Raw genomic sequence first — 18697 nt, 5'->3', positions numbered from 1 at the left:
TAACGGTTCTATTATCGTTTAATTCGACCAAAAGAAATTTCGAAGCGACTCCGCGAATTAGACAAAACAGCTGCAATGGGAACTTTTAGCGCTCCTACCTGATTATGCCTGTCAGACAAAGAATGCGCGTGACCTGGGTCGGCCAATCAGAGTAACACACCTGATGTGATGAATATTCACAGGTCAAATGCGTTTGACACACAACAATCTCACAAGATAAATCATGTTGAACATGCGTTTCGGTTTCTTCGCTTTTTCTTGTTGAACAGAGAGCAACAGATTTAGAACCTACTCCAGACCGATGGGAAATGACGTAAAGATACATTTGACGTAAAGCGAGTGACACAATTTCACTTGATTTTTCCGAACTTAGATAATTTAGATTTCAAGTGAGCGGGTCCCATTGCACACTCAGAGGATGGGCGGTGCCTTGCTGTTCCGTAAAGCACCCACCGACAAAACTCGCTTTTCGGTATTTTTTACATAAAGAGAGTATTATCTGACAGCATTTGAAGTGTCACTATTTAGAATAAATCACGCTGATATTGTTGATTTAAATTGTTACTGTGTCTTGTTAATTTATAGCTTGATAAACAAAAAGGGTCCCTGCCTGAACGTTATAACATTTAGAGGGTCACCTAGAATCCGCCCTGATTGGTCAAAAAGCCATATGGGGCACCGAATTGGTAATAATTGAATATAACTATACAGTCTAACGCCTGGGTGAAAAGAACACGCCTGCAGAGTATAAAAAAATGTATAAGTCTAACGCGCAGGTGAAAATCAGTCACACCCCTACAGACTATACAGTCTAACGCATAGGTGAAAATGACACGCCTGTAGAGTAAACAATCTTAATACGGAGTTGACATCAAATGAAACTACTTCGCCTGTGGGAGACCAGATGCTTTCCACACAGTCACTCACGGGACTGCATTTGAAGGAAGAAATGTTGATGTGTTTGAATCGAATCTGTTCATGTCGAATGGCTTTTTGATTTGTTCTGTATCTCTATAAGCTCACACAGCAAAAGTCGTATGCAACATCACACGTTGCGGACAGCCTGCGTTCGATCCTGTTTAAGCCGTTCACGGTTCAATAACACACGGGCAAAGAGCAAATATACCAGAGGGCTGGCGAAGAAGCCGTTGTGAAAGTGGTACATGTATGAAGTATTGCATCAAAACGAACCTGTCTTCATAGAGTATGTATAACGAGCGTGTCCGAAGAAGCCGTTGTGAAAGTGGTACACGTATCAAAACGAACCTGTCTTCATAGAGTATGTGACAAATGGATTTGTACATAATTCAGTAGTAAACGTATTTAATACATGTGTACAGATTGGCTAGCCATACTTTTAGTTATCACGGCTCGACTGCGAGATAGGAGTGTCACATGTTGAGATAGTGAGCTGATTTTTGTGAACTGTATTGTCATTGGCTACTATTGGCCAATGAGAAGATGACTAAAATATGATAACCTTGAAGCGGCCATATTGAATATTCGGTAGAACATCTCAAATCGCTCTCGGGAGAGGGTGTGTTTACTCTACGCTGTTGAAAGATGTTTCTCAAGGAGCAGTGAGTCAACTGTTTAGTGGCTACTGTGAATGAATCTGGTATGATTCAAATGCTGTGAGAATACAGGTATTTATTGAATTGTATTTTTGTTCAGTAACCTTAACTTGTGAAATGACTGTGAGAGTCATGTTGTGAAATGGGTGGAAAGCGTGAGCTGTTATCAGCCATTTTGAATAGAGTGTAGTATGTTCTGTTGTAATGAAGTTACTTGTAAATGAGCTGGTGTAAATAATATAACAGCATAAGTTAGTTGACGGATAATTGAATAATACTGAGAAAGAATGGAAGTATTATTATGTGGAGAAGTTTATCTTAGAATTGAAACTTACGGTAGCATAAACTTTCTATACAGCATTCAAGTGGGAGCAGGGCGCGCTCGACCGAAGGGTAGACGAGGTGAGAAGAGTCCTGAGCGTCCCCTCCTTGCGGCCAGGACCAGTAGAGTCGGCGCAGGGTTGTAACGCAGCGCTGGAGAACTTGCATCTGGTGTGTACCCCATATCACCATGAATGTCGCCATGTCATGGGTGTGATATGGTGCAAGTGTCGGACCCGCTGAGTCGTGAGTAAACCGAATATTGTGCGACCTAGGAGAGTGTGCGCAACCACAGAACTGTGTATGTGGAATAGGATTGTGCGAATCCAGAATAACTTGTAACCACTGAACTGTGAGTTAGCAAGTGAGGTAACCAGCTAAGTTGTGTAGCCAAGGATTGGACGAATCCAGAATAGTGTGTGCGGCCACTGAATTGTGAGTCGACACGTGAATTAGTTAAGTATGTGTGATCCTTGAACTGAGAGTCAACAAGGACGACATCGTCGAGGGAGAGACTTTCCTTTCATCCTACTCGAGATAATATGTTGTATTGAATGAAAGAGTCTTTTGAGTGGATGTGAGATATTATATTTATATTTTGTTGTGATTACTGGTTAATACTTGTGATTACTTGAATATAGGTACGAGGGCAAAGGGCAGGAATTGTGTTCAGTCTTTGTGCCTTGTTTGAGTGTTGTGTGTGTGTGTGAGACGGGAGTTTGTAAACAGAGTAGAGCACGCATTTTTCTTTCTGATAGAGTATTAAAAACACACAGACATTTACACGCAAGTACCAGCCGTAACAGAGTATGTATAACGAGCGTCACGTGTCCAAAGGAGCCGTTGTGAAAGTGGTACATGTATCAAAACGAACCTGTCTTCATTGAGTATGTACAACGAGCGTGATGAGGGTGTGCAGTCTGTATTGTTGTTTGTTTGTTTGTTTGTTTGTTTGTTTGCTTAACGCCCAGCCGACCACGAAGGGCCATATCAGGGCGGTGCTGCTTTGACATAATTATAACGTGCGCCACACACAAGAAGTTGATTTTTAAAAAACAAACTGACGAGCACCGTTCCTGGCCAGGGCAGGTGTGCATGAAACGAAAGTGGGTTCCACCCAAACGGGAGAGAGCAGACCGCGGGATCTGATTCGTTGAAATCACAACAAGTATCAGTCTTAACCAATCCCACACTGCGGGTGGCTCCTGTTTTGGTGGAAACTTTCTCGTTCATCTCAGCCCTGGAGCCTGGAGCAGCATGTTCAACACAAGTCTTTGCCCTAGATTGTTTCCCGTCGATTTCTTTGACTTTGAAAGTTAGTTCGTTAAGTGTTGCTATTTGGGTCCAGCGGACCATAAAGGCCAAATCAGACCGGCACGGTTGGCCTAATGGTAAGGCGTCCGCCCCGTTATCGGGAGGTCGTGGGTTCGAACCCCGGCCGGGTCATACCAAAGACTTTAAAATTGGCAATCTAGTGGCTGCTCCGCCTGGCGTCTGGCATTATGGGGTTAGTGCTAGGACTGGTTGGTCCGGTGTCAGAATAATGTGACTGGGTGAGACATGCAGCCTGTGCTGCGACTTCTGTCTTGTGTGTGGCGCACGTTATATGTCAAAGCAGCACCGCCCTGATATGGCCCTTCGTGGTCGGCTGGGCGTTAAACAAACAAACAAACAAACAAAAGGCCAAATCAGGACCCCGTTTGACTTTGAAAAGTATACCACTTGAACAAAATACAATAATTAAAAAAAGCAGAATCTTTCTACCTCCTTGTTGCAATCAAACTGTGTGCCCAAACTTGTTCCACTGCGGCACTCACAGTCCTTTTATGCACTCTTAACAAAAAAGCAAGTTTCAAATACAATGTTGGATCCTGGAATTCCAGCAGACTTTTAACGTTTGTGTATATTTTCTTTATTAGTCATCAGCTTAGTTTTGAGGAGAACATGATCCGAACGAGCTTGAAACTTCTAGTGCTTCTTTTCACCCATTCCTAGATGCATGACTTTGCGAAACATGGCCGGTCCTTCGTAGATACCCCTGCAACACAGATAGAGGGAAACATGTTGTAATGATTATAATAAACACGTATTACACTTTGCTAAACACAGCCGGTCTTTCCCAGAGACCTCTACGAAACAGAGAGCTGTACACATGCTATAATGATAATAATGAACTGCCCCCCCCCCCCCCCCCCCATTTGAACTTAAGACCACAACATTGGCATTGACACTGAAGGAATAAGGGATGTAACCGAATAGTCATGTTACTGATCGAAATTTGAAGCAGGCGAATGTGTCACAGTTTGGGTCTAGACTGGTCGGAGTAACTTAGATTCAAACTTGGTTCAATCTTTTGGCATTTCCAGGCCACAAAATTAAGGGGAATGGCAAGGACATCACTCTGGTTAGAGTTTAAAGAGTTGACTACCCCTAACGGAATTTTGACTTCCGCTTAAGAATCGTAAAAAAAGAAACCATTGGATCTGCGATCAGTTTAGTCATAGTTAGGGTCCAACATTTGTGTTTCTAACTGTTTTCAAGCTTCAAACTCGGTCCGTAACATTGAGCCAAATTGTGTCGAGTTCGTTCGCCTCAAATTTCGTTCTGTAATATCATGATGACTATTCACCGATGTCACGTATTCCATCAACATTAAGGACAGCCTTGATTTCAAGCCTCGATCTTAAGGGGCCGGGGAAGGGGTATGGCGGCGGACTTACTTGAGCAGTCCATGGCAGGAGATGTCAGGCATGACGAGTGCCTTCACCTGGATGCATACAGTTTAACAACCAACCATCCAAGCCAGTCTTGATTTCAAGTTGGGGAGGGAACGGGCGGTGTGGGGAGGGAGGAGTTTTGTGGGGCTTGGGGAGGGGATTGGCTGCAGACTTACTTGAGCAGTCCTTGGAAGTAGATCTGGGGCATGACGTGTGCCTTCATCTGGATACATACAGTTCAATAACCAACCAATCAAACCAGTCTTGAATTGAATTGAATTGAATTGAACTTTATTATTTGACAAGGATTCAGATTTAAGGCTACGCCATTCCTTGAGAATGTGAGAGGGGGTTTGGCTGCAGACTTACTTGAGCAGTCCATGGAAGTAGATCTGGGGCATGACGTGTGCCTTCATCTGGTACATGGACCAGCGTTCCTTGCTCTGGTCCACGGGGAAAGTCTCCATGGGATGACCATCGTAGTCAAACTCGGCCAGCACACACTTGTTCTTCCCGGTCACCAGCGGACATGATGAGTAGCCGGCATACGAATACGAATACGAATACGAATACTTTATTATCTCATACAGAGAAATTTCAGTGTGGTGCACATTAAAAGACAAAACAAATAATAAGACAACAGATAAAAATACCATACGAAGCATACTACACTCGCGCACGCATATGTACACTAACAGGAATAGTAACATGATTCCAAATAGGTTAATTGCCGTCAGCTTTAGCTAAAAGTTTAACGCTAAAAACTATCATTATCACAGGACTAGATATGTCATTGAACAATATTTATCACAGGACTAGTCATTCGAGGGTTATCACACTCAGCATAAGGGTGCACATCAAAGAGTGTAAAAAATATTCATCACAGAAATCAGTGCATATGTTCACCGGCACACATACTAGTTTTAGTTAACTTAGGTATTTAAAAAGCCAATTGACTTTGGAATAAAACTGTTCTTAGTTCTGAGCGTGCGGAATCTGGGAGTGCGGAGGCGACGTCCTGAGGGCAGGACCTCAAAGTGGTGAGCGAGCACATGACTACTATCCTGGATGATGCAGCAGGCCTTTCGCACCACACGTCGTTCATACAGCACAGTCAGTCCTTCCTGTCTCACCCCCACAATCTTACCACATGTGTTCACCACCCGCCCAAGCACATTCTTACTCTTCACACACAGACCTCCATACCAGCAGATGAAAGAGAAAGTGAGAATGGATTCAATGAATGAAGTATAGAATGTTTGGAGGATGCGGCTGTTGATGTTCAGACTTCTGAGCTTTTGTAAGCAGTAGATTCTTGACTGACACTTCTTGTGGATAGCTTTAGTGTTTGAGGAGAAATTTAGTTTGTTGTCAATGACTGTACCGAGATATTTGTATTCAGTCACTCGCTCAACTTTCACACCATCTATGTACAAATCTGAAACTGTAGCTGGGTTTTTGCGAAAGTCAATAACTAGCTCTTTTGTTTTTGTCACATTTAGGTCTAAATAGTTATCTTTACACCAGGAGCTGAAATTTTGAACTTCAGAAAAATAAACAGAATCAGAGTCAGACAGGTCTTCAAGGGCAGAATCGTCAGAATATTTCACAAGAGGGGTCGTAACAGTGCCTTGACAATCGTTAGTGTATAATGTGAACAGAACTGGAGACAATACTGTGCCCTGATGGGGTTCCAGTAGAAGTACTAACTATGGATGAAAGTGCGCTATGGAAACGGACGGACTGGGTTCTGTTCACTAGAAACTGTGTGATCCAAAGGACGAGTCTGGGAGTGACGTTGTAAGAAAGCAGTTTTTGAACAAGCAGGTGAGGTTGTATGGTGTTGAAAGCAGATGAAAAGTCTATAAATAGAATACGGACGAAGGAACCAGGTTTTTCTAAGTGACTATATGCTTGTTGCAGAAGTGTGAGTGTGGCGTCATCTGTACCTCTGTTTTTCTTGTAGGCAAACTGAAAAGGGTCCATGAAAGGTCGTGTGCAGTTGAGAAGACGAGGCAGAAGGATGCGGTCAAAACATTTCATTACTACCGAAGTGAGGGCAACTGGACGATAGTCATTGAGCTGTTTGGGTCTACTGTTTTTAGGAACGGGGCAGATGGTTGACTTTTTCCACACATCAGGAACAATACAGTCCCTGAGTGACCAAGTGAAAAGCTGACTGAAAACTACAGACAACTGTGCTGCACACCATTTCAAGGTCCTGCAATTAACACGGTTGTCATGTTTTACGAACACTGTAGCACACACTGTAGCACGCACTGTAGCACACGTACACGTGCACGCATGTATGCACACACGCACGCACAAGCGAGCACGCACACGCACGCACAAGCGAGCACACGCACGCACACAAATAAACACACACCTGACATGATGTGTAGCTGTCATACTGCAATGTTAAGATTGCCTATATTACGCTCACAGTAGTACACACGCATATACACACATGCACGTACGCACGCACGCACGCACACACACATACACGCACACAAACACGCACACACACGCACGCACGCATGCAAGCATGCGCGCACACACCCATACGTACACACGCATGCAAGCGCACATCCACACAAATGCACACACACAAAAACACACGCACACACACACACACACACACGCGCACGCACACACGCACACACACACACACACACACGCACGCACGCACGCACACGCGCACACACACACACACACACACACACACACACACACCACATAAAATGTGAGTTTCTGTAATATTTTACTATCTTGGTCAATCCCGAGGAAACAAGCGTAGTCACAATGTTGCTAGCATACACATTTTAATTCAACTTTCGGGCATTACGTACAGGAATGTTCTGTTTTAATCTTAGCATGTGGATTTGCATGTTTTGCCCTATTTATTCATACATAGTCACCTGCGTTGCCATTCGAGCTATATAATGAACCGTACTGATGTGTTTTATTCACATGAGGTTTAGAAGTACAAGATCGACACGGCTATTTTGAGAACGAAAATGACACCAGAAGAGAGACGCAAATGGCGGCCAGAAGCATTCTCTTTCTTCAACCAACGCGGTTAACGACAAGAATGATCAAATTAGACACACATTTGGAGCTGATTCCCTTTTAATTAATGACACCAGAGTCATTCTTTGCATTGATAACACGGACATCTTTAACGCAATAATGCCACGGGAATGTTTGCTTTACATTCACAACGCTTAAGTGCAAGATTAACCACGTCATCTTCCCTGTCTGCAGCGGACGAGTGTGCGTTACCATCACACTTTAACAATGTTTTGTTTTGTTTTTTTAAAAGAAGAAAAAACAAGAAATTCCTCCGAGGTAGGAAAAACACCCCCGTCCTTACCATTCTCACTGCCACCAACTGAGAAGGCACTGCTAACAAGTGTGGTTAAAATAAGTTGATTGAGTGGACAAAGAGACAGGCGGAGAAAAAGACAAATCAATATAACTCTTTCTGTAACACCTACTGACCGCATACAGAAAACAAAAGATCCCGAAAAAAACAAAACCAAAATCGGTTTGCGCTGCGCGCTGAGAGCAGGTATTGAAATATCTCATCGACCATATTTTCCCGGGGTGTATCTGCCGCTTCGCCGGGTAGCAAGTCAGTAGAGCCGAATACCCGGCTTGAGTGGCGCACTGTACGCCGGCTTCGAACCATGGACCCGTCAAGCTTAGGTCCCTTCCAGACTCGTGGAATGGGAACAGCACGAACATGATTCAGGGGCCATAATGCCATTCCTGATCATATCAATTTAAACTGTGCAACAGAAACTCGATCTTCTCAGCTGAGCTCCTTGCCATCTGCATGTCGCAGAAAAATACACTCTCATCTATCTCTATATATTTATACAATAGATATAGATATATACGGCTTCTCTGTGTGTGTGTGTGTTTGAGTGTGTCTGTAGAAAACACCTGTGTATTGCACAGTTCTGTTTGTGATGTGGTACCTAGGGCGTCGACACACAGAGAAGCCGTATATATATATCTATATCTATTGTATAAATATATAGAGATAGATGAGAGTGTATTTTTCGCGTGGCTATAAATTGATTCGACCTTTGCACTTTTACAGTGAGGATAATTTACGGGTCCAATTTACGTTCTGGACACTGCGGTGACCTTCTAAAAATAGTAACAGAACGCCGGGAATATCCGAAGATGCCCCCTCATACTATAGTGCACCATACGAAGGAAGGGAGGTAAACGCTGAAAACATGGAGAAGATAAGGAAGAGTTATGCCGTAGTTGATCCCCCAAAAAAACCAAAATCCACCAATAACTCCCTAACCGTGTGTTTGACTGGTCCCAATTTTTGTAAGGACAGTCTCAGGAATGTATAGAACCTGTTCACCAAGTTTGGTGACGATCGGTCCGTTCATTCTTGAGATCTACTTGCGAACACAAACAAACACACAAACAAACAAACAAACAAACAAACACACAAACAAACAAACAAACACATCGACCGAAACCTATACACACCCCTATACCGGGGGTGTAAAAAAAGAAACAAAGGCAAAACAACTCACGGTCGAAGCAGCCTGCATGCAACTGAGGTAAAAAAACAACAACAAAAAAGTGTTTTTTTCTTTCTTCTCTTGTGTTATTTAAAAATAACAGCTATTTTGTTGTTTAGCGTAATATTAGGGCCCGATATTTTGACGAGAATAGCATCGTGAAGTCGGAGACGATCTGAAAAAAAGAACTGCGTTATAAATGCTATTCTGACGTAAATTCTGTGCAAAAAAAAAAAAAACACGTTTTGTTCTCCACATCGGACATGCTGGCTGTTGCAGACGACGTTTCAGTGCGCATACCCCTTGCTCATGTACTGACGGAAATCAACGAAGATTGAAACACTCACAAAATGCTATGGACGAAAAAGACGGACATAACCGTACCGATATATTATACACATTCGACACATATACTTGAATGACGGGAGATAATAACAACGCAAACTTACTGAGTGAGTGGATTGCTTCCCTTTGATGACAGCAGAAAGGTTATGTTTCAATACGCCGAACTGTGAAGCTGAAAAAGAAGAGAGGGAAATTAGAATAAGAGTTCACGATATGTCTTACCTTTCAAAATTGTTGGATAGGATCGACCAACCAATGTGTATAATCAAGTAACATGCTTTGATATAATGCAGATATTTTGGATAATGGTTTGTGAATAGGCCGTGAAAGGTAAATATGCGCCGAAATGGCTGCAATCTACTGGCCGTATAAAATTTCATCTCACACGGCATCACTGCAGAGCGCCTAGAACTGTACCCACGGAATATGCGCGATATAAGCGTCATTGATTGATGATCTTAGACACGGAAAGGACGGTATTTCTAACAATCATGTTAAAAAATATTCAAATAAGGGGTAATTTGAAAAATAAAATAAAAGTATTTGTGTGTGCTTTGCTTGTATTGGTGAGTACAGATTTCTGTTGTTTTTCAACTTTGTTCAACTCACCCACAGTCATCTTGTTGTTCAGAATTTTCATTTTTTCTTCTTTATTTGCAAAGTATTCACACACACACACACACACACACACACACACACACACACACACACACACACACACACACACACACACACACATACACACACACACACACATACACACACACACACACACACACACAGACACAGACACACACAGCAGCGGCTGTCTTGGAGGTAGGGAGGCTGGTGCAGTCCCCGAGGGCGAAGACGTTGTGAAACTGGGTGTGCTGCAGGGTGTGTTTGTGGACGTCCACACGGCCGTCAGCGTTCACCAAGGGGCTGGACCTCACTTCGTCAGGGGCAGACATGGGCGGTACGGCGTGTAGTAAACTGTACTGTAACGCAACACATAGATATATCGGAAAAACAATTATATATAAAAACAACAGTTTTTTGACAGATGTGTGACGTTCACATACTATCTCGGTAACAGTGAAAATAAATAAAAATAAATTTTAAAAAATAAAAAACACACACAAAATCTCGAAGCCAAGCTTGCATTTAATTGCGTTACTTGTGTGTTTGTTTTGTTCATGGGCTGAAACTCGCACTGCTTTCACGTGTATGACCGTTTTTACCCCGCCATTTAGGCAGCCATACCCCACTTTCGGGGGAAGCATGCTGGGTATTATCGTGTTCTATAACCCACCGAACGCGGACATAGATTACAGGATCTTTTCCGTGCGCACTGTCTTGTTCTTGTGCTTGCGTGTATACACACGAAGGGGGATATAAGCCACAAGCAGGTCTGCACATAAGTTGACCTGGGAGATCGGAACAATCTCCGCGCTTAACCCACCAGGCGGCCGCAGCCCGGGCTTTGATCTCACGACCTTTCGATTAGAAGGCCGATGTCTTATCCGCAAGGCCCCTGCGCCCGCCAAATGCATTACTTAATCCATTGTCATTTTGTTGGGAAAATCGTGTAGTGTCTTCCCAGTGGAAAGATGACAACAAGAGACACGCTACGCATGTGTTGCACGTGTTTAGGTGTAATCAGCCAACTGCACACATCTGGCAGGATGACCCGATGTCTTTTACGCGTCACAGTGGTGACACGGAGGTGGGGCATGGATACTGTTTCTGAACACAAAGTTGACTCGTGTGCGTCCGGGTCCAGATTCGAACCCGGTGTAACCTAGGGATCACAAGTCCAGGGTTCTTCTAAGTCGCAGCACAGGCTTCATTATTCTGACACCGGACCAACCAGTCCTAGCACTAACCCCATAATGCCAGACGCCAGGCGGAGCAGCTACTAGATTGCCAATTTTAAAGTCTTAGGTATGACCCGGCCGGGGTTCGAACCCACGACCTCCCGCTCACTGGGCGGACCGGGACGCCTTACTACGAGGCCACCGTGTTGCGGTCCACAGGAAAAATAGTATATTTAAAATGATAGTACCCTTAAAAGGATGCTTTCTTTAAAAGGATAGTATGTTTAGCATCTTTAAAGCCCACTCCGCTTGGCGAAAACAGACAGGTTGCCTCGCCGTGTCAAATGGGGCCAGGCCTTGTTTATACGTGGGATAAGACCATCCCACTACATGTTCATACACCAAATCTCAAAACCCTGACTGTTTGCTGATGTGAGTTGGAATTTTTTTTATGAAATGTGACCCTCCACCACGAAATGAGTCGCATGTCACCTCGCGCGGTTCTGCGCAAGGCTTAATAAAAGTCCGGGGAGTGTCTGGTAACAGTGTGAGGGTCACCTTAGTCACAGGCTTATAACTCGCTCTTTTCTAAAACGGTTTTCACCACTGGATAGAGCATAAAAAAACTCGTTAGAAAAATGTAACAATATATGAAAATCATGCAAAGGTGACATGCGACTCATTCCGTGGTGGAGGGTCACAAATATGTTCCGACATTTTGCACAATGAATAAAAAAAATAAAAAATAAAAAAAAGCCACTGGGCACAGAGAACACACAAGCTGTTGATATTTGGTATGTGACCAAGCGAAGGGATAATCTTACACCATTGTACAAGCCTGGCCAGATCTGCGACGAACGTTGCTCAAGGCTTTTCTTCTTCTTCTCCGTTCATGGGCTGAAACTCACACGTTCACTTTTTTTTTGCACGAGTGGATTTGTACGTGTATGACCGTTTGTGCCTCGCCATTCAAGCAGCCATACGCCGACTTGGCGGGAGAACGGTAAGGCGAACTGCTTAAACGAGGCGGAGTGGGACTTTAAAGGGAATGTGCTCTATATCAGTCTTACACTAAAGGTTGTAGTCTCCCCCTTCTCGCTGTCCAGAAGCTGAAAGACGGCCTCTCTGGAGTCTGGCTTGACCTCCACAAGATTGTGTCGGTAGTTGACCTTGATGTGCCTGCACGAGAAAACGGCAGATGGTTGAATTAACAAGAAACAACGTTAAAAAACAAAGGATTACTGTACTCACCGATACAAAGACGACACAAGACGATTACGAATTTTCGCTTCTGGAAGCTTCATCAGGAATAGAACACAAAAGACAACAAAAAGCAGACGCAACACGGAACGAACAGGGTTTGAAAGAAAATGGAGGAGAAACACGCAAAAAGGGGAAGGAACTCTAGGAACGGAAATGAATGAAAGGGGAGAGAAGTGGTTGGATGATGTGAAGGGCACAGGCATACAGACTAAAAGTAATACACACTCATAAAGGGGGGGGGGGGGGGACGGGGGGGGGGGAGAAAGGGGAAAAAAAAAATTAAAAAATTATAAAATAAAATTAAAAGAGAGGAAAAACACACGCACGCACGCACGCACACACACACACACACACACACACACACACACACACACACACACACACATACACTCACACACACACACACACACACACACACACACACACACACACACACACACACACAAGAAACAGATAGGACTGCCAACAGCTCGGTCTTTTCCATGTTTAGCACATACTCAGAAAACTCTCCTTTCCCTGTGGCATGCAACTTCCATTGTATGTAATGTTGACATTAAGTTACGGGTCCGAAACAGTTAGTCCTTGACTTTCTTCTGAGACAATCCTTGATCTCTTATCATTATCACACTATCCCCAATAGAAGTCAGACTTTCGAACAATACATAGAATACGTAATTGTAAGCAAGTACGATATGTGACGTCATATGAAACCTGGAATACTGACGTTATGCCAATCATCCGGTAATCTCGTGTCTTCTCCGTGATACATGTCCGAGGATATTTCAATGTTCAGTGATTTCCGTCGATATGCGCACTAACCCGTCGTCTGCAATAGGCTACATGGACCATTCTGGTAGTTGTTGCTGACAAAAACATGTTTTCATCACAGAACATAACGTCAGTGGCATTGTCAGAATTGCAATATAATTATACGCTATTCTGTTTTCAGCGTTGCAATAGGGTCCGATATTTAGACTCGAACAAGTACGTATAATGCGACTCGTCTTCGACTCGTCGGCATTATATTTGTCTCGTCTAAATATCGGTCCCTATTGCAACGCTGAAAACAAAATAGCTGTTAATCACTTGCACATGTGTTGAGAGAATTACTTCATATCACCAAGTTTCACATTTGTAGTCAATTGGTCTGACTTTTGTGCTCTTTTGCAACAAAATATCCAAATTCCTCGATCGACTAAACACTACAGGAGGTTTGCCATCTAAGAGCAGAAACCAACTCTCAACCCACTGAAACCTTCAAGGCTTTTTCCTTTTGAAATATCTGAAGGCTCAAGTATAAACAATTAATAATACCTAGATCATCATTTTTGTATGGGTGACATTTATTAGGGTCACCCTTTACTTGTGAATGTCAGTCCTGGTTTGTCAAACATTAAACGTACGTTTCAATAACTGAATTTCTTTGCTGCTTTTTTTTATTCTAGATTTTACAACGTTAGCAGTTTTGATTTAGTTTTTTTTGTCCATTAGTGGCACACGTGCCAGAAAGAAAATAGGTCGTTATTTACCTCTGCTGGACGATGTTTCGCAGGGTGGCAGCGTACTTCTCAACACCAAAAATAACGCTCTGGGAAGTGTTGTAGAGAACGTCTATTTTGTCGCGTGTACCCTTCTGTTGCCATGAAAAATGAAGTAAAAGTTACATTATTCAGACTGTTGGTAGGATCTCCTATCAAACTTGGCAAACATTTTAACGCCATATTATATAGTGTTTCTCATAAAAGAGTGATTAGACAAAAGTGGGGGGTTTTCAATGACGTTTTATTTATTTGAAAGCAATGAGCCCTATCCCTTACCTCTTACACCCCATCCGCACGCCCACACATGCACACATGCACACACACACACACACCAACAAACACACTCACACACACACACACTCACACACACACACACACTCACACACAAACACACACACACACTCACACACAAACACACTCACACACACACACACACTCACACACAAACACACACACACACTCACACACAAACACACACACACACACACACACACACACTTACACCCAAACATACACACACACACACATATACACACACATACACACACACACAAAACACACACACGCACACACACACACACACACACACAAACATACACACACACACAAACACACACACTCACACATACACACACACACACACACACACATACACCCAAACACACACACACACGCACACACACATACACACACACACTCACACATACACACACACACACCCAAACATACACACACACACCTAAAAATACACACAGACACACACACACTCACACATATACACACACACACACACACACACACACATACACCCAAACATACACACACACACACACACACATACACACACACACTCACACATACACACACACACACCCAAACATACACACACACACCTAAAAATACACACAGACACACACACACACACACATATACACACACACACACACACAAACACTTACACACACACACACACACACACACACACACACACACACACACACACACACACACACACACATAAACACACAAACAAACAAAAACCACGTAATTTCTCACATTTCTGAAGATTTCCTCCCCAAGGTAGACGATTTTCTGCGCAGCACCTCCACACTTGACGGGCGTGTTGGGGAAGGTAAATATGGCGTTACCACTCTGAATGGCCTCCAGGGCATGGAACGTCTTGGTCACGTACTTCGGATCGTAGTTGGAACACACCTGGGGGTCGCTTTGCAGTGCCTCCGTCAGTCCTTTTACCTGGAGAAAACAGAAGAATAGAAACAATTAGTAAAACTAGTTTAGTGTCAATAGAAAGAGAGAGCGAGGGAGAGAGAAAAAACCGAGAGGCGGGGATAGACAGACTATAATTATTGAGACAGAGAAAAAGACTGATGCTGACATAAATTGACGCTTGGACGACAACAACGACGACAATGAAACTAAACAACAAAACAAAACCAAAATACAAAACAATATGAATATAAACTAAAAAAAACAGAGAAAACAAAGAACATACACATTACAATTGATCTGTACGAGGGCCAACTGAGAAGTACCGGGCCCGACCAGGAAGGAATTGACTTGGACATTTAACACTTGGCATGAATTTAGAAAGGTTCCTATGAGGCTTCATGCAAAATAATACGTATTTTCACCGGTTAGTTTGTGTGCCTTTGGTTTCTCAAAGTACCATCAATCAATCAATCAATATGAGGCTTATATCGCGCGTATTCCGTGGGTACAGTTCTAAACGCAGGGAATTTTTTTTAATTCTTTTTTAATGCAATTTATATCGCGCACATATTCAAGGCGTGGATTTACGATACCATACCCCACTGTTAGCCCCACATTCTAGAAAACTAACAAAACTCAGTGATCCAATATTTGCACAGAAACATATTATTTTAGCCAACTGGAAATTCATAATGACCTGACGTAAACGTTAGGCAGGGATGCCCCTTCATAGACCAAAGTAATAAGGTGGTCAGCGGAATTCAGGCTTGGAAGGAAACCTGTTTAAGATGACAAACGGTGTGGAAGAGACCACCAACGGTTACAACTCAAGAAACCGTTGAAGCTGTCTGCGCGCTGGTGATGCAAAATTAACCAATGGGCATTTATTACATCGCTGATACACTTGGCATCTCACATAAAAAAGAGTTTGGAGTATTCTATGCAGAAAACTGTTCATGAAGACAGTTCAAGCAAGGTAGGTCCTCAAACTTGTACACCAGAACAGAAGCACTTCAGATTGAACATGGCACGCGACATTTTACGCTTATTTGAGGCAGATGGAGAGGATTTTATGTCCCGATTTGTTTCTGATGATGAGACTAGGGTATTCCTTTCAGCCTGAAACCAATTAATCGACCGTTCATGCAGTAGGGACATCAAGGTTATACTCACCTAAAGAAGGTCAGGGTCATGTCCCCTTAAAAAGGTGATGGCATCTGTTTTATTTGACGCAGAGGGGTACGTATTTCCTGTTAGACTAAGTTCCAACAGACAAGACAGTAACAGGTGAATTCTATTTCATACTTCCGAGTCAACTAAAAGAGCATATCAAGGCTAAGCAGCGAGAAACGCTCCGAAAGGGATGTTGCTCCGTTAAGACAACAACCCTGCCCGAAAGTCCTTGGTTTCCATGGCAACAAATCATTAATGAGGCTTGGAGATCGTTAACATTTGCTGTATTCGCCAGATTTGGCACCCTCAAACGATATTATGTTTGCAACCATGAGGAAGTACCGGCCCAGGGTTGAGCACTACGAAACGGACAATGACGTCATGACTGCTTTTGAGGACTTCCAAGGGTTGCAATACAAAGGCTTCTGCAGTAACCACAATAAGGATCTGAGGCACAGATGGAACAAGTGTGTGGAGGTCCGGAGGGACAATGTTGAAATGTAAACTTTTTCTAGACTCGTAAGTCAACTCCTTCCTGGTCGGGCTCTTTACTTTTCAGTTGACCCTCGCATGTTCACCTTATCATAGTTGAGTTGTAAACCAGCAGCCACCACAAGGTAATCGTACTGTATCTGTTGACAGAGAGAAAAAAATAGAGAGACATACATTGAGCCACTTCACAACAGCAGAATGTAAATGACACACACACACACACACACACAGACGCACACTCACACACACACTGACACTGACACACACTAACACACACTGACACACACACTCACACACACACACACACACTCACACACACACACACACACACACAATGACACACACATACACACGCACACACACACAATCAGACACACTCACGCTTGAGTAGCTCAGATGGTAGAGCACTGGACTTGTGATCGGAAGGTCGCAGGTTCGAATTCGGGCCGGGACGGACACGGGTCAACTTTATGTGCAGACCCAGAGACGGAAGCCATGTCCCACCCCCGTGTCATCACAATGGCACGTAAAAGACCTTGGTCATTCTGCCATAAGTGCAGGTGGCTGAATACACCTAAACACGCAGACACCTGGGTAGCGCGACTCCGTTGCCGCTAGCTTTCCACTGGGAGGAAGCGACCCGAATTTCTCAGCGATGGGACAATAAAGTAATGAAAATGAAATGAAAATGAAAATGATGTATTTAGTCATATGTTGTTTTTCGGTCAGTAAGGTTTCGGTCAATAAGGTTTCGGTCAAAAGGGTTCGGTCAATAGGGTTTCGGTCAGTAAGGTTTCGGTCAAAAGGGTTCGGTCAATAGGGTTTCGGTCAGTAGGGCATATGAAAACGAGTGTTTACCGGACGAAAAAGTTTAAAACAAAAGAAAAAAAACAACCAGTCATTCCCCGTTTTCCTCGTGCATATCAAACCATGCGAGGGACTGACCTAAATCATTCACTGTCAGACCCTCCAAGTTGCAAAACAGCTTGGGGGACAAGCAAAGGCACAAGACACCGGTTTGAAGACTTACAAATCACCAGTGTCTTTACCCCCCCATATATGTTCAAGAAAAGGTTCTATAAAGACAACCAAGCATGTGTCTGCTTTGTTACGTTATAATTATCTTGCTGAAAAAGAAAGAAAAAAACTCTAGAAAGAAACACGAAAAAAAAGTTCCTCTTCTGTAATGTACCGAGTTCAATATTGGGTGCCTATGCCTCTGACCTCTTTTGGATTACTAGTTTATTTTTTCCTCAAATGCAAGAATGTCTCTGTAGCGCGACGGTTAGCGTACTGCATTTTGAGTTGGCAGGTCGTGGGTTCGAACCCTGTCAGCGCGGTATTCTTTTAATTTTATTTGATTGTTTCTTACTCTCCTTTGTTTTGTTTTATTTTACTCTATTCATTTTTATTCCAAAGCATTAGTGGTGATCAATTGCAATACTGACCAACGCTCGCCAGGTACTGATTTGGTATTAATCACTGCGCCAACCACTGAAGCAACGCCCTAAGTGTAAATGTTTTGAGGTATAAAACATACCTTGGTATTATGTCAATTCTTTTTGCATTTTAATCAGATATGATAACACAAAAATGTCACTCTAGATCAGGCTTAGACGCAGAAAGACTTGTAATTAGGCAACATGACTGATGAGCAACTCAGTGACTCGTAGCGAGAGATGTCGTTCTTAG

At 43.2% G+C, this 18697-nt stretch overlaps 1 protein-coding gene across 1 annotated transcript; it reads right to left on the bottom strand.

Moving 5' to 3' along the window:
• Window positions 1–2938: 2938 nt before the first annotated feature.
• On the bottom strand, window positions 2939–17184 carry LOC138950835 (sulfide:quinone oxidoreductase, mitochondrial-like). The gene is made up of 8 exons (XM_070322551.1): window positions 17092–17184; window positions 15167–15364; window positions 14099–14202; window positions 12377–12485; window positions 10304–10487; window positions 9619–9682; window positions 4982–5161; window positions 2939–3933 (listed from the first exon to the last, which is right to left on the bottom strand). The coding sequence occupies exons 1-8, from the start codon at window positions 17179–17181 to the stop codon at window positions 3864–3866; spliced, it is 999 nt and encodes a 332-aa protein (XP_070178652.1). The 5' UTR covers window positions 17182–17184; the 3' UTR covers window positions 2939–3863.
• Between the last annotated feature and the right edge of the window lie 1513 nt (window positions 17185–18697).

Source organism: Littorina saxatilis, linkage group LG16, assembly GCF_037325665.1.
Source record: "Littorina saxatilis isolate snail1 linkage group LG16, US_GU_Lsax_2.0, whole genome shotgun sequence".
In the NCBI taxonomy this organism is placed as follows: Eukaryota; Metazoa; Mollusca; class Gastropoda; order Littorinimorpha; family Littorinidae; genus Littorina; species Littorina saxatilis.
Note: the sequence above shows the minus strand (reverse complement) of the source record. Positions and strands in the feature narration are given on the sequence as shown.